Source organism: Coregonus clupeaformis, unplaced genomic scaffold, assembly GCF_020615455.1.
Source record: "Coregonus clupeaformis isolate EN_2021a unplaced genomic scaffold, ASM2061545v1 scaf0077, whole genome shotgun sequence".
NCBI classification, from domain to species: Eukaryota; Metazoa; Chordata; class Actinopteri; order Salmoniformes; family Salmonidae; genus Coregonus; species Coregonus clupeaformis.
In genome coordinates, this window is record NW_025533532.1 from 668,387 (window position 1) to 685,074 (window position 16,688).

Below are 16,688 nucleotides of genomic sequence, written 5' to 3' on the forward strand. Positions count from 1 at the left end.
GCTTTCAGTTTCAGATCTGTGAAAAGCTATCAAAAGTGTCTGATTGTTGATGTATCAGTGAACGAAACATAACTCTCCTCCAGTTGTGTCGTCTGCATTAGCAAATGCAAATGTGTTGAAGACTTCGATGACTTGTGGCCCTGCTATTGTCAGTAGAAACGCTGTTTTCCTTGCGTCCGGTTTATTTTCCATCCTGATGGCCGCCATGTACAGCTGGAAATGCTGTTAGAAAGTTATCCATTGCAGTCGACATTTCCTGTGAGTTGTAGCTCACGGTGGCTTCAACGTATCAATGTCGAGTTTCACAATGTTAAACAGAGATTACCACTCCTGGTACAATATACAGTGCCTTCAGAAAGTATTCATACCCCTTGACTTATTCAACATTTTGTTGTGTTACAGCCTGAATTAAAAATTGATTTAAATATATGTTTTTTTTCTCACCCATCTACAGTACATACAATAACCCATAATGACAAAGTGAAAACTTGTTTTATTGAAAATGTTGCAAATATTTCATTGACATACTGTAAGTATTCATAACCCTGAGTCTTTTGGCAGCGATTACAGTTGCAAGTCTTTCTGGGTAATTCTGTAAGAGCTTAGCACACCTGAATTGTACAATATTTGCCCATTATTCTTTTCAAAAGCAGATTTAAGTCAAAACTGTAACTCAGGAACATTCACTGTCTTCTTGGTAAGCAACTTGTGTTTAAGGTTATTGTCTTGCTGAAAGGTGAATTAATCTCCTAGTGTCTGCAGGAAAGCAAACTGAACCAGGTTTTTATCTAGGATTTTGCCTTTGCTTCGCTCCATTCCATTTCGTTTTGGTCCTGAAAAACTCCCCAGTCCTTAACGATTACAAGCATACCCATAACATGATGCAGCCACCACTATGCTAGAAAATATGGAGAGTGGTAATCAGTAATGTGTTGTATTGGATTTACCCCAAATATAACACTTTGTATTCAGGACAAAAAGTTAATTGCTTTACCACATTTCTCTGTAGTATTACTTTAGTGCTTTGTTGCAAACAGGACGCATGTTTTCGAATATTTTTTTTCTGTACAGGCTTCCTTCTTTTCACTCTGTAATTTCTCCACAATACTAACCTAATCGACAATGTTGTTGATCCATCCTTAGTTTTCTCCTATCACAGCCATTAAACTCTGTAGCTGTTTTAAAGTCACCATTGGCCTCATGGTGAAATCCCTGAGCGGTTTCCTTCCTCTCCAGCAACTGAGTTAGGAAGGACGCATGTATCTTTATAGTGACTGAGTGTATTGATACACCATCCATGTTTAGTTTTTTACCAATCTACCAATAGGTGCCCTCCTTTGCGAGGCATTGGAAAACCTCCCTGGTCTTTGTGGTTGAATCTGTGTTTGAAATTCACTGATCAACTGAGGGACATTAAAGATGATTGTATGTGTGGGGTAAAAAGTCATGTTCAACACTATTATTGCACACAGAGTGAGTCCATGCAACTTATTATGTGACTTGTACATTTGTACTACTGAACTTATTTAGGCTTGCCATAACAACAGGGTTGAATACTTACTGACTCAAGATATTTCATAGTTTCATTTATAATGCATTTGTTTAAAAAATCCACTTTGAAATGATGGGGTATTGCATGTAGGCCAGTGAAGAAAAATCTCAATTTAATTAATTATAAATTAAGGCTGTAACACAACAAAATGTGGAAAAAGTCAAGGAGTGTGAATAATTTCTGAAGGCACTGTAATGTTCATCAGATTTCAATAAGAAAACATACTCTTAACGAACAGCTAGCTTGTGCTATTCATTTATTATCAAGCTCACGTTATGAGGAGCTTAAAGTTTAGTGTTTACATGACCTTTCAACTGTTATAAAGCACTGTTGTTGTTCAATACCCATTATACCGCTCACACCTAGTGGTAGAATAACAAACTGCAAGTCAACTGCATATCATTACAACTTTCTGTTCATATTTCATTGTATTGAAAATATGACAGATTTTCTAATGACTATGCAAATGCATACAAAAACGCTTGCAGAAACGCTCACATGCAAAAACGTTGTACACCCTTTCCCCAAAATGTCATAACATTTACATAGAATCTGTATGATCTAATGTCAAAAAGTTAACTAGAGAAGTTTCAGGGATCCAATGACAATGTGTCTAAAAAATGTATGTTATCACTACATTTAGAAAAACCCATAAAGAAGCCTACCAGAGAGGAGAAAGAGACGAAAAATGAGACTAAACATTTGAAGAAGAAAGTCATTCATGACTTTTTCAACAAGACCGGTATAGCATACCTTGTTTATTCCTGTGAAATGTCAAATATGTGAGGTTCCTAGGCTAAATATAATATCAAGCATGTGACTTATGTGTATTTGGGTTACTTGTGACTTATGTGTATTTGGGTTACTTTGGATTTAAAATATATCACATTTTTTACGTTAGCATACAATACATGATACAAACATTGTCATTTCTAGATAGAAACTGGAAGGTTTATTAACATGACTCAATCACGATTTAATTATAGTTGTGGTGGAACCCAAAAAGAAGGTGTACAAAAACGTGAAGGAGACAAAGAAGGATGTTGAGTCAACTCTTTGGAAATCTGGTATGCCACTATTATTTATTGTTGTATGTCTTTGTAACCCCATTGAACACGTAATTTAAAGCAGGAATGCGCAGGTCATGGGAGACCCTGTGCCGCCCCGACTTCTTGTGTAGTGTTTTTCACTTTGAACGGAAACAAGGGCGTTGAGCCCTGAGCTACCTTGGGCTGGCCTTCTGGGGAAGGTGCTTCTTTGCGTTAAATTCTCCCTACTCGAATGACCCTGCTGCCATGGCCCCGAACTTGCAAGCTAGCTAACGTTGCAGACAAAGCCAAAAAGATAGCTAACTTGTTTGCAGATAAACTGCCCTTGTAGCAGGGACAAAAGAAACAAGCATCATTCTCAGTTCTGAATCAACTCGACCCCAAAAGATAAAAAGAAGCGACAAAAACATGGCTCGTGCCCAAACCAGATAAACATTGGAATGAATTTTGAAAGGTGGAGGAGTGATGCCAAAATGGCCACCGTTCTCATGAACTGGTAGGTAAGTGATTGGTTGCGTTTTTAGTCTGCTAGCTACGTTAGCTGCTAACCTTAGTGTGTTCAATGTTCACACTAGCTAACATGGCTACTTAGATAGCTAGCTAACATCTTCTGTATTCAGACTGTTTTTTACTCAAAGGAATCTAATGATAGGATCATGTATCTACACTGCATATACCCCACAAGATGCCGAATGCCTTTATTTCAACTAGCTAATGTTAGCTAGCTAAAACTAGATATACAGATTGTTGACATGATAACATTTGTGTTTGGTTTGTAGATGATAATGCTAGCTAACTAGGTGGTCAACAGCATTTTCGGCCCAGGACCACCCCTAGCTATAAGATTTAGTACAGTAACGTCACACAAACTTATTTCTCAGGGAGATACTGGTGGAGACAGTCTGATTTAGAGGGAACTGTACAAGTTGTGGTTGTGCAAACTCCAACACTGGAAGAGAGGTAAGAAATGCTGTATGCATTTTTTGTTATGCTTTGTGACTCAATCATTATTTTGCTGATAATCGACCAAAATAGTTAGCTATGTTTGCCTGTTCAGCACAATGCCTGCCTATATACAGCATTGATTCATACCTAGTGTGAACTACCCACCAGAATGACTGAAATGAATATCCAGTCAAGTAAACAATGGCTCATCTGCATGAAATATTGGTGGACTATGGGCCATCAAGCAATAGGAAGGTTACAACACCACATACAGTGGCTTGCGAAAGTATTCACCCCCCTTGGCATTTTTCCTATTTTGTTACCTTACAGCCTGGAATTAAAATTGATTTTTTGGGGGGTTTGTATCATTTGATTTACACAACATGCCTACCACTTTGAAGATGCAAAATATTTTTTATTGTGAAACAAACAAGAAATAGACCAAAAAAAATGTAATGGATTTAATGGTGCAACCCTGATCTGTACATCTCCACAACTTTGTCCCTGACCTGTTTGGAGAGCTACTTGGTCTTCATGGTGCCACTTGCTTGGTGGTGTTACAGACTCTGGGGCCTTTCAGAACAGATGTGTATATATACTGAGATCATGTGACAGATCATGTGACATTTAGATTGCACACAGGTTGACTTTATTTAACTAATTATGTGACTTGTGAAGGTAATTGGTTGCACCAGATCTTATTTAGGGGCTTCATAGCAAAGGGGGTGAATATATATGCATGCACCACTTTTCCGTTATTTATTTTTTAGAATTTTTGAAACAAGTAATTTTTTTCACTTCACCAATTTGGACTATTTTGTGTATGTCCATTAAATGAAATCCAAATAAAAATCCATTTAAATTACAGGTTATAATGCAACAAAATAGGAAAAACGCCAAGGGGATGAATACTTTTGCAAGGCACTGTATGTCCTGCCTTGTATGTGTGTTTTATTTAAGTTCAAGTGTTTAGTTGTAATTGTCTTTTTTTTTTTTAAACGGTCACTTTTACCTTATACAAGTTTTCAATTGTGAATTAAAATGAAAATTTGGATTTTATTTGGTCCGTTTTTTTATCATGCAGCAACTAGTCCAAGTCATCCATGGTTCTGTTACTCCAGCAGTGTTGATACTGACATGTATTGAAATCACTTAGCGCAACTGTCAATTGCCTTTCCAAACCAAGTTTTCATGGTATTGATTCTAACTCAGTGTAATTGTATATCCATTTCTCAAGTTTCTGCAGGAAAAGGGAACATACTTGTAACGAGTGTAATGTCTGCCATTCTGTATGAACAAAAGTTTCCTTCCAAGCCCTTTACACTCCTGGAGAAACTCTTGCTTGGTTGGTAGTGGGACAGGAGGGACGAGGCCACGTCTGTGGGAGTTGTTAGAACTGTGTGGGAAAACATAAAACAAATTGTTACTTCAATAGTACATGGTAAAATGCAATGTCATATTCCCATACACACCACACTGTATCCTGTATATATGCCAAATAAACTTTGATTTTGATTTGATAACGTAAAATTGATGGAATCCAGGCTCTGTCGTAGCCGGCTGCAGCCGGGAGACCCATGGGGCGGCGCACAATTGACCCAGCGTCGTCCAGGATAGGGGAGGGAATGGCCGGCAGGGATGTAGCTCAGTTGGTAGAGCATGGCGTTTGCAACGCCAAGGTTGTGGGTTCGATTCCCACGGGGGGCCAGTATAAAAAAATGTAATAATAATAATGTATGCACCTACTAACTGTAAGTCGCTCTGGATAAGAGCGTCTGCTAAATGACTAAAATGTAAATGAATATGAGTAAATTATAGAATGTACGCACCGTTTATGAATTGAACCATCAATTCGCCATCAATAATTTCATGGTTGGTAACATACTGGCCATGGTCTCACCTGAGAGAGAGAGGAAGATAGTATACTGGCCATGGTCTCACCTGAGAGAGAGGAAGTAGGTAATATAGTAACTCAATGTAATTTTATATTAATTTCATCAGGAAAAGGGAAAATACTTGTAACAAGCGTAATATATGCCATTCTGTATGAACAAAGGTTTCCTACCAAGCCCTTTACACTGATGTTCCTGGAGATACTTTTGCTTGGTTGGTAGCGGGGACAGGAGGCACGAGTCTGTGGGGGTTGTTTGCACTGTGTGGGATAACATAGAACAAATTGTTACTTTAATAGTACACGGTACAATGCAATCTGATATTCCGGTTTAAACCGCACTGTATCCTGTATATATGCCAAATAAACGTTGATTTTGATTTGATAACATATTTATGCAGATGCGCCATTGTTTACTTGGCTGACTACGCTGGATATTCTGGTGGGTAGTTCACACTAGGTAGGGATGAATGCTGTATATAGGCAGGCAGTGTGCTGAACAGGCAAACATAGCTAACTATTTTGGTCGATTACCAACAAAATAATAATTGAATCACAAAGCATAACATAAAATGCATACAGCATTTCTTACCTCTCTTGCAGTGTTGGGGTTTTGTGCAACCACAACTTGTACAGCTTCAGGTTCCCTCGAATTCCGACTGTCTCCACCAGTATCTCCCTGAGAAATACATGTTTGTGTGATGATACTGTACCAAATTTTCTAGATAGTTGCTTTTTTGGGGGGTGGTCCTGCGCCCAAAATGTTGTAGACCACCTAGCTAGTTAGCATTATTACCTACAAACCAAACACACAAACATTATGTCAACAGTCTGAGCTGAAATAAAATATCCCAGAAAATATGCTTCTTCTCCTCAAATTTTGTGCACAAATTTGTTCACATCCCTGTTAGTGAGTATTTCTCCTTAGCCAAGATAATCCATACACCTGACAGGTGTGGCATATCAAGAAGCTAATTAAACGGCATGATTACACTGGTGCACCTTGTGCTGGGAACAACAATAGGCCACTCTAAAATGTGCAGTTTTGTCATACAACACAATGCCACAGATGTCTGTCGTTTGAGAGAATTTGGCAGTACGTCCAACCGGCCTCACAACCAAAGACCACGTGTAACCATGCCAGCCCAGGTCCTCCAAATCTGACTTCTTCACCTGCGGGATCGCCTGAGACCAGTCATCGGACAGCTGTGGGTTTGCACAACCGAAGAATGTCTGCACCATCTGTCAGAAACCGTCTCAGGGAAGCTCATCTGCGTGCTCGTCGTCCTCACCAGGGTCTTGACCTGACAGCAGTTCGGCGTCTTAACCGAATTCAGTGGGCAAATGCTCACCTTCGATGGCCACTGTCACGCTGGAGAAGTGTGCACTTCACAGATTAATCCCGGTTTCAACGGTGCCGGGCAGATGGCAGACAGCGTGTGTGGACGAGGGGTTTGCTGATGTCAACGTTGTGAACAGAGTGCCCCATGATGGCGGTGGTGTTATGGTATGGACAGACATAAGCTATGGACAACGAACACAATTGCATTTTATCGATGGCAATTTGAATTGACAGAGATACCGTGACAAGATCCTGAGGCTTGTCGTGCCATTCATCCACCGCCATCATCTCATGTTTCAGCATGATATTGCACAGCCCCATGTCGCAAGGTTCTGTACACAATTCCTATAAGCTGAAAATGTCCCAGTTCTTCCGTGGCATGCATACTCCCCAGACATGTCGTCCATTGAGCAAGTTTGGGATGCTCTGGATTGAGAGTGTGTTCCCGTCAATATCCAGCCACTTTCACAGCCATTGCAGAGGAATGGGAAACATTTCACAGGCCACAATCAATAGCTTGATCAAATCTATGTAAAGGAGAAGTGTTGCGCTGCATGAGGCAAATGGTGGTCACACCAGATACTGACAGGTTTTCTGATCCACACCCCTAACTTTTTTTAAGGTACACTACATGACCAAAGGTATGTGGACACCTGCTCGTCGAACATCTAATTCCAAAATCATGAGCATTAATATAGAGTTGGTCCCCCCTTTGCTGCTATAACGGCTTTCCGCTAGACGTTGGAACATTGCTGTGGGGACTTGCTTCCATTCAGCCACAACAGCATTAGTGAGGTCGGGCACTGATGTTGGTCAATTAGGCCTGGCTCTTAGTCGACGTTCCAATTCATCCCAAAGGTGTTCGATGAGGTTGAGGTCAGGGCTCTGTGTAGGCCAGCCAAGTTCTTCCACACCGATCTCGACAACCCATTTCTGTACGGACCTTACTTTGTGCACGGGGGAATGGTCAGGCTGAAACAGGAAAGGGCCTTCCTCAAACTGTTGCCAGAAAGTTGGAAGCAAAATACCGTCTAGAATGCCATTGTATGCTGTAGCATTAAGATTTCCCATCACTGGAACATAGGGGCCTAGCCCGAACCATGAAAATCAGCCCCATATAATTATTGCACCTCCACCAAACTTTACAGTTGGCACTATGCATTGTGGCAGAGTGGCTGCAAATGGTGGTTCTACAAAGTATTGACTTTGGGGGGGGTGAATAGTTATGCACTCTCAAGTTTTCTGTTTTTTTTGTCTTATTTCTTGTTTTTTTCACAATAAAACATATTTTGCATCTTCAAAGTGGTAGGCTTGTTGTGTAAATCAAATGATATAAACCCCCAAAAAATCAATTTTAATTCCAGGTTGATAGTCAACAAAATAGGATAAATGCCAAGGGGGTTGAATACTTTTGCATGCCACTGTATATAGTGCATCTGTGACCAACAGTTTCATTTGAATTCCATAGATTATGGCCTATTGAATTTATTTCAATTGACAGATTTCCTTTTATGAACTCTAACTCAGTAAAATCTTTAAAATTGTTGCGTGTTGCATTTATATTTTTGTCCAGTGTAGTTGAAATAAAGCTATTGGGCATCTTGGGGAATTCTGCAGTGTAGCTACATGATGTTATCATTAGATTCCTTTGAGTACAAAACAGTCCGAATACAGAAGATGTTAGCTACCTGGCTAAGTAGCTGTGTTAGCTAGCTTGAACATTGAACACACTAAGGTTAGCAGCTAACATTGCTAGCAGGCTAAAAACACAACCAAACACTTACCTACTAGACTATTAGAACAGTAGCCATTTCGGCGTCACTCTTCCACCTTTCAAAATGAATTCCAATGTAAACATTTTCAGTCTTTTTCTGGCTTCTTTTTTTTTTGGGGGGGGGGTCGAGTTGATTCAGATCCAAGAACCGAGAATTATGCTTGTTTAATTTGTCCCTGCTACAAGGACAGTATATCTGTAAACAAGTTCGCTAGTTTGTCGTCTTTGTCTGCTCTGTGTTTGTTTCTGGCAGCTATAACTTTAACTAGCTTGCAAGTGACTTTCAATTCCGCTCCGGGACCATGGCAGCAGGGTCATTTGAGTAGGCGGGATTTAACGCAAATACAGTGGGGAAAAAAGTATTTAGTCAGCCACCAATTGTGCAAGTTCTCCCACTTAAAAAGATGAGAGAGGCCTGTAATTTTCATCATAGGTACACGTCAACTATGACAGACAAAATGAGAAAAGGAAATCCAGAAAATCACATTGTAGGATTTTTAATGAATTTATTTGCAAATTATGGTGGAAAATAAGTATTTGGTCAATAACAAAAGTTTCTCAATACTTTTTTATATACCCTTTGTTGGCAATGAAAATAAGTATTTGGTCAATAACAAAAGTTTCTCAATACTTTTTTATATACCCTTTGTTGGTCAAACGTTTTCTGTAAATCTTCACAAGGTTTTCACACACTGTTGCTGGTATTTTGGCCCATTCCTCCATGCAGATTTCCTCTAGAGCAGTGATGTTTTGGGGCTGTCGCTGGGCAACACGGACTTTCAACTCCCTCCAAAGATTTTCTATGGGGTTGAGATCTGGAGACTGGCTAGGCCACTCCAGGACCTTGAAATGCTTCTTACAAAGCCACTCCTTCGTTGCCCGGGCAGTGTGTTTGGGATCATTGTCATGCTGAAAGACCCAGCCACGTTTCATCTTCAATGCCCTTGCTGATGGAAGGAGGTTTTCACTCAATCTCACGATACATGGCCCCATTCATTCTTTCCTTTACACGGATCAGTCGTCCACCCCCATGCTTCACAGTAGGTATGGTGTTCTTCGGATGCAACTCAGCATTCTTTGTCCTCCAAACACGACGAGTTGAGTTTTTACCAAAAAGTTCTATTTTGGTTTCATCTGACCATATGACATTCTCCCAATCCTCTTCTGGATCATCCAAATGCACTCTAGAAAACTTCAGACGGGCCTGGACATGTACTGGCATAAGCAGGGGGACACGTCTTGCACTGCAGGATTTGAGTCCCTGGCGGCGTAGTGTGTTACTGATGGTAGGCTTTGTTACTTTGGTCCCAGCTCTCTGCAGGTCATTCACTAGGTCCCCCCGTGTGGTTCTGGGATTTTTGCTCACCGTTCTTGTGATCATTTTGACCCCACGGGGTGAGATCTTGTGTGGAGCCCCAGATCGAGGGAGATTATCAGTGGTCTTGTATGTCTTCCATTTCCTAATAATTGCTCCCACAGTTGATTTCTTCAAACCAAGCTGCTTACCTATTGCAGATTCAGTCTTCCCAGCCTGGTGCAGGTCTACAATTTTGTTTATGGTGTCCTTTGACAGCTCTTTGGTCTTGGCCATAGTGGAGTTTGGAGTGTGACTGTTTGAGGTTGTGGACAGGTGTCTTTTATACTAATAACAAGTTCAAACAGGTGCCATTAATACAGGTAACGAGTGGAAGACAGAGCAGCCTCTTAAAGAAGAAGTTACAGGTCTGTGAGAGCCAGAAATCGTGCTTGTTTGTAGGTGACCAAATACTTATTTTCCACCATAATTTGTAAATAAATTCATTAAAATCCTACAATGTGATTTTCTGGATTTTTTCTCCTCAATTTGTCTGTCATAGTTGACGTGTACCTATGATGAAAATTACAGGCCTCTCTCATCTTTTTAAGTGGGAGAACTTGCACAATTGGTGGCTGACTAAATACTTTTTTCCCCCACTGTACACACTTTGCTCAGAAGGCCAGCCCAAGGCGGCTCAGGGCTCAACCCTTTTTTTTAGTTCAAAGTGAAAAACACTAGAGGGGCGGCATAGTGTAACCCATGACCTGCGGATTCTTGCTTTAAATTACTGTACCATAAAAAGTGACATTTCCTGAATGCGTCCCTGTGGTACCATGTTACACCTAACACAAAGTTCAGTGGCAGATACACGTTTTGTCTTCAAGAACCCTCCATGGCTTTGCATGAAAGGAAGTAATAATTTACATGAGAAACTGAAAAAACACAATAATACACCATGTAACGGTGGACTGCCAAGAAATGGAAAATGGTTTTTGAATGAAATGCCCCTTAAGAACATTAAACATGTTATATAAGTTCCAGTGCTTAAACATTTCCTGAGTGCTTTGCTGTGGAGTACAGTATCATGTTGCACCAAATTGGATGTCTTCTAACAACCCAGGCAATGGCTTAGCATGGAAACGAGTAATAATTGACATGTGAAACTGAATTCATCCATTATCTAATATTGCATTGCCTTTATTTTCAGACGATGAATCCAAGAAGCCTGTCAAGGTGGTGAAGGCACAAGAAAAAGTGGTTGTGTCCACCATGAAAAAAGAACATCTTGATGTTAATAAAGCAGGTAAAGCTATTACGGGACAGGTAAAGCTAGTCTGTGATTTGAAAAACAACAAAACAAGGTCCCTGACACTTGTTTTGGTATACAGCTGAGAGATGGGGATAGGGAGATGTAACCCCACTAAAATTCATAGACATTCATATTCATAGGACTGACAGTCCATGACATTCACCGTTTTAACCTTTTTGAAGATGTACATTGTTTACATTCTTGTTGGTGGTGAAAAATAAATAGATAAATAAATAAAACCTTGTTTTTTGGGTTATGATCTAGACAGACAGTTGTGCACATGTGCTCATGAGGCATTAATAAGTTACATTAATTTAGTATCAATGGGTCAATATCAGAAATGGAAAGGACTGTAGTTTTAAGATGCTAATGGTTTAGCACATGAAAAGTATTCTTTAAACTGGTAACACTTAATTTGATCTACAGTGGGGAAAAAAAGTATTTAGTCAGCCACCAATTGTGCAAGTTCTCCCACTTAAAAAGATGAGAGAGGCCTGTAATTTTCATCATAGGTACACGTCAACTATGACAGACAAATTGAGGAGAAAAAATCCAGAAAATCACATTGTAGGATTTTAATGAATTTATTTACAAATTATGGTGGAAAATAAGTATTTGGTCACCTACAAACAAGCACGATTTCTGGCTCTCACAGACCTGTAACTTCTTCTTTAAGAGGCTGCTCTGTCTTCCACTCGTTACCTGTATTAATGGCACCTGTTTGAACTTGTTATTAGTATAAAAGACACCTGTCCACAACCTCAAACAGTCACACTCCAAACTCCACTATGGCCAAGACCAAAGAGCTGTCAAAGGACACCATAAACAAAATTGTAGACCTGCACCAGGCTGGGAAGACTGAATCTGCAATAGGTAAGCAGCTTGGTTTGAAGAAATCAACTGTGGGAGCAATTATTAGGAAATGGAAGACATACAAGACCACTGATAATCTCCCTCGATCTGGGGCTCCACACAAGATCTCACCCCGTGGGGTCAAAATGATCACAAGAACGGTGAGCAAAAATCCCAGAACCACATGGGGGGACCTAGTGAATGACCTGCAGAGAGCTGGGACCAAAGTAACAAAGCCTACCATCAGTAACACACTACGCCGCCAGGGACTCAAATCCTGCAGTGCCAGACGTGTCCCCCTGCTTAAGCCAGTATATGTCCAGGCCCGTCTGAAGTTTGCTAGAGTGCATTTGGATGATCCAGAAGAGGATTGGGAGAATGTCATATGGTCAGATGAAACCAAAATAGAACCTTTTGGTAAAAACTCAACACGTCGTGTTTGGAGGACAAAGAATGCTGAGTTGCATCCAAAGAACACCATACCTACTGTGAAGCATGGGGGTGGAAACATCATGCTTTGGGGCTGTTTTTCTGCAAAGGGACCAGGACGACTGATCCGTGTAAAGGAAAGAATGAATGGTCCCATGTATCGTGAGATTTTGAGTGAAAACCTCCTTCCATCAGCAAGGGCATTGAAGATGAAACGTGGCTGGGTCTTTCAGCATGACAATGATCCCAAACACACCGCCCGGGCAACGAAGAAGTGGCTTCGTAAGAAGCATTTCAAGGTCCTGGAGTGGCCTAGCCAGTCTCCAGATCTCAACCCCATAGAAAATCTTTGGAGGGAGTTGAAAGTCCGTGTTGCCCAGCGACAGCCCCAAAACATCACTGCTCTAGAGGAGATCTGAATGGAGGAATGGGCCAAAATACCAGCAACAGTGTGTGAAAACCTTGTGAAGACTTACAGAAAACGTTTGACCTGTGTCATTGCCAACAAAGGGTATATAACAAAGTATTGAGAAACTTTTGTTATTGACCAAATACTTATTTTCCACCATAATTTGCAAATAAATTCATTAAAAATCCTACAATGTGATTTTCTGGATTTCTTTTTCTCATTTTGTCTGTCATAGTTGACGTGTACCTATGATGAAAATTACAGGCCTCTCTCATATTTTTAAGTGGGAGAACTTGCACAATTGGTGGCTGACTAAATACTTTTTTTCCCCACTGTATAAGACATAACACAAGTAAGTAAGTAGCCTTGCACAAGCCTTGGCTTGTGTGAGCCAGAACGGTTGATAGGAGCAGAGCCTATCTCTTGTTTTAGTGTGAGGCACCTTGATGTACAGGATCCTATTCTATTGCAGGGCCTTACCCCTAATGTATCTCCTTAAAGCTGAGTGCCAAGGGCGGATACTCAAACCACAAGGCCACTGAGTTTACATTTTACATTTTAGCTCTTATCCAGAGCGACTTACAGTTAGTGAGTGCATACATTTTCATACTGGCCCCCCGTGGGAAATGAACCCACAACCCTGGCGTTGCAAATGCCATGCTCTACCAACTGAGCTACAGGGGACTATGCCATAATATTTTCATAAACAATCATGACAAAACAATGTAACCACTCTCAAATTCATGGACAGAGCTAAGGATGCAAGGACTGACCATCCATTATATAAAAATTATAATTTTAACCATGTTTTGAGGCTATATAGTGTTTGTTTACATGTACTTTGTTTACAAACATTGGAGTAAAATAAGCTTATATTTTGGGTTCTGATGGGGTACGACAGTTGAACTAAGCTCATAAGGCATTTATAAGTTATCCTCTTAAACTCTGACGCACTCTGGTGGCATTTGCTAAACAACGTATAATATTGTATACTACCCTCAAAGTACATTTCGGTTTCAAAACGAAAAATTACAGGTTTTATACATTTAGGGAGGGGTCCCCCCAATTGTCCCCATGTTGGGGAATAAAAGATTTGAAAGTCTAGGTTTGAAATAAAAGTTCAACAATTACTGTTCCAAAAGGATTTGTAAAAGATCCCAAATTACCTAATGGTGGCACTCTAAACATGCTCAAATTCCCATAGGAACACAGCCATTTTAAAAGCGCAGGGCTTGTGCAACGTCCCATGCCTTAATTTTTTGGTCTTACAGGAATTATATACATAAGAGGAGAGAGCTGAAATCTCTGCCTATCCATTGATGTAAATACAGTGCCTTCAGAAAGTATTCACACCCCTTGACTTTTTACACATTTTGTTGTTACAAAGTGGGAAAATGTATTTAATTGTCATTTGAGGTCGACGATCTACACAAAATACTTGAATGTCAAAGTGGAAGAAAAATTCTAACATTTGTAAAATAATTCATGTAAAATAAAACAGTAATTTATCTGGATAAGATAAGTATTCAAGCCCAGTCAAAACTGTTCGCTGCTCTGGCACCCCAATGGTGGAACAAGCTCCCTCACGACGCCAGGACAGCGGAGTCACTCACCACCTTCCGGAGACATTTGAAACCCCACCTCTTTAAGGAACACCTGGGATAGGATATAGTAATCCTTCCACCCCCCCCAAAAAACATTTTAATAATAATAATAGTAAAGTGGTTATCCCACTGGCTATAAGGTGAATGCACCAATTTGTAAGTCGCTCTGGATAAGAGCGTCTGCTAAATGACGTAAATGTAAATACATCTTAGAATCACTTTTAGCAGCGATTACAGATGTGAGTCTTTCTGGGTAAGTCTCTAAGAACTTTGCACATCTGGATCGTACAATATTTGTAAAATTATTATTTAAAAAATTCTTCAAGCTCTGTTGTTGATCATTGCTAGACAGACATTTTCAAGTCTTGCCATATATTTTCAATCCAATTTACAGTACCTGTCAAAAGTTTGAACACCTACTCATTCAAAGGTTTTTCTCTATTGTTACTATTTTCTACATTGTAGATCCATAATAAATACAAATACAAAGTAATCTTGGTAAGCAACTCCAGTGTATATTTGGCCTTGTGTTTTAGGTTATTGTCCTGCTGACAGTTGAATATCTCCCAGTGTCTGTTGGAAAGCAGACTTAACCAGGTTTTCCTCTAGGATTTTGCCTGTGCTTATAGCTGTATTCCGTTTATTTTTATCCTAAAAAACTCCCTAGTCCTTGCCGATGACAAGCAAAACCATAACATGATACAACCACCACCATGCTTGAAAATATGAAGAGTGGTACTCAGTGATGTGTTGTTTGATTTGCTCCAAACATAACGCTTTTTATTCAGGACATAAAGTTAATTTATTTTACAGATTTTTTGCAGTTTTACTTTAGTGCCTTATTGCAAACAGGATGCATGTTTTGGAATATTTTTATTCTGTACAGGCTTCCTTCTTTTCACTCTGTCATTTGGGTTAATATTGTGGAGTACTTCAATGTTGTTGATGCGTCCTCAGTTTTCTCCTGTCACAGCCATTAAACTATGTAACTGTTTTAAAGTCACCTCATTGGCCTCATGTTGAAATTCCTGAGCAGTTTCCTTCCTCTCCGGCAGCGAGTTAGGAAGGATGCCAGTAACTTTGTAGTGACTGGGTGTATTTATACACCATCCAAAGTGTAACTAATGACTTCACCTGCTCAAAGGGATATTAAATGTCTGCTTTTTTATTTTTACCCATCTACCAATAGGTGCCCTTCTTTGCAAGGCATTGGAAAACCTCCCTGGTCTTTGTGATTGAATCTGTGTTTGAAATTCATTGCTCGACTGAGGGACCTTACAGATCATTGTATGTGTGAGGTACAGAGATGAGGTAGTCATTAAAAAATAATCTTAAACACTAGTATTGCACACAAAGTGAGTTCATGCAACTTATTATGTGACTTGTTAAGCACATTTTTACTCCTGAACTTATTTAGGCTTGCCATAACAAAGGGGTTTAATACTTATTGACTCAAGATATTTCAGCTTTTCATTTTTAATTAATTTGTAAACATTTCTAAAAACACAATTCCACTTTGACATTATGGGGTATTGTGTAGGCCAGTGACACAAAATCTCAATTTAATCAATTTTAAATTCAGGCTGTAACACAACAAAATGTGAAATAAGTAAAATGGTGTGAATAATTTCTGAAGGCACTGTAAATCCCCTGAGTCTTGACCACTTGAAACCAGTTTGGTTTCAAGTGTCTGGTTTGGTTTCAAGTGTCTGGTGTGGGTAGTGAGTCACTGTGTCAAAATGGCTTAACAGGATTGTCAAGCCTGACATATGACCCTCTCTATTAGGCCTTTCAAGTTATAGAGTTATTTTTGATGTTGTAAATAAGACACAGACAGGTGAGGAAACTTCAAACTTCTTTTCCCATTCACTTTTCCTATTGTAAACGAATGACGGCGCATGTGGATGCATACAAGGTACAGGGCCCAAAACATCTGCTCAGAGTTTGACAGGTTATATTCTTCAAGAATCATATCATTCATCAAAATTCAAAAATGGATATAGCAACTGCAGATTGCCTCTTTAACTGTAAGTCGTTCTGGGTAAGAGCGTCTGCTAAATGACTAAAATGTAAATGTATTAATTTTATTTAGATTTATAAGCGTTAAGCCACGAACCTTAATTCGTTTTTCAGTCAAACAACAGCTCTGCCACTTGCTATAAAGCTGCGGAATGAGGCTGGAGAAATGTATTCAAACATTTTGAAGCCATATATTGTTAGTTTAGAAAAACATTG

At 39.7% G+C, this 16,688-nt stretch overlaps 1 protein-coding gene across 41 annotated transcripts in view; it reads left to right on the forward strand.

Moving 5' to 3' along the window:
- The window catches only part of si:ch211-266g18.10 (microtubule-associated protein futsch), a 176,543-nt gene that overhangs the window by 55,373 nt on the left and 104,482 nt on the right, over positions 1-16,688 (forward strand). For 39 of the 41 annotated variants that reach the window (XR_006658183.1, XR_006658182.1, XR_006658184.1 and 36 more), the window contains 3 exons: positions 2,196-2,294; positions 2,539-2,619; positions 11,058-11,153. Coding sequence is in view for 36 of the 41 variants with exons in the window: in XM_041848386.1 (XP_041704320.1) it covers positions 2,196-2,294; positions 2,539-2,619; positions 11,058-11,153 (276 nt within the window). In the remaining 5 variants the exon portion in view is untranslated. The remainder of the gene's footprint in view (positions 1-2,195; positions 2,295-2,538; positions 2,620-11,057; positions 11,154-16,688) is intronic. The other 2 variants (XM_045213076.1, XM_045213078.1) reach the window with 2 other exon arrangements.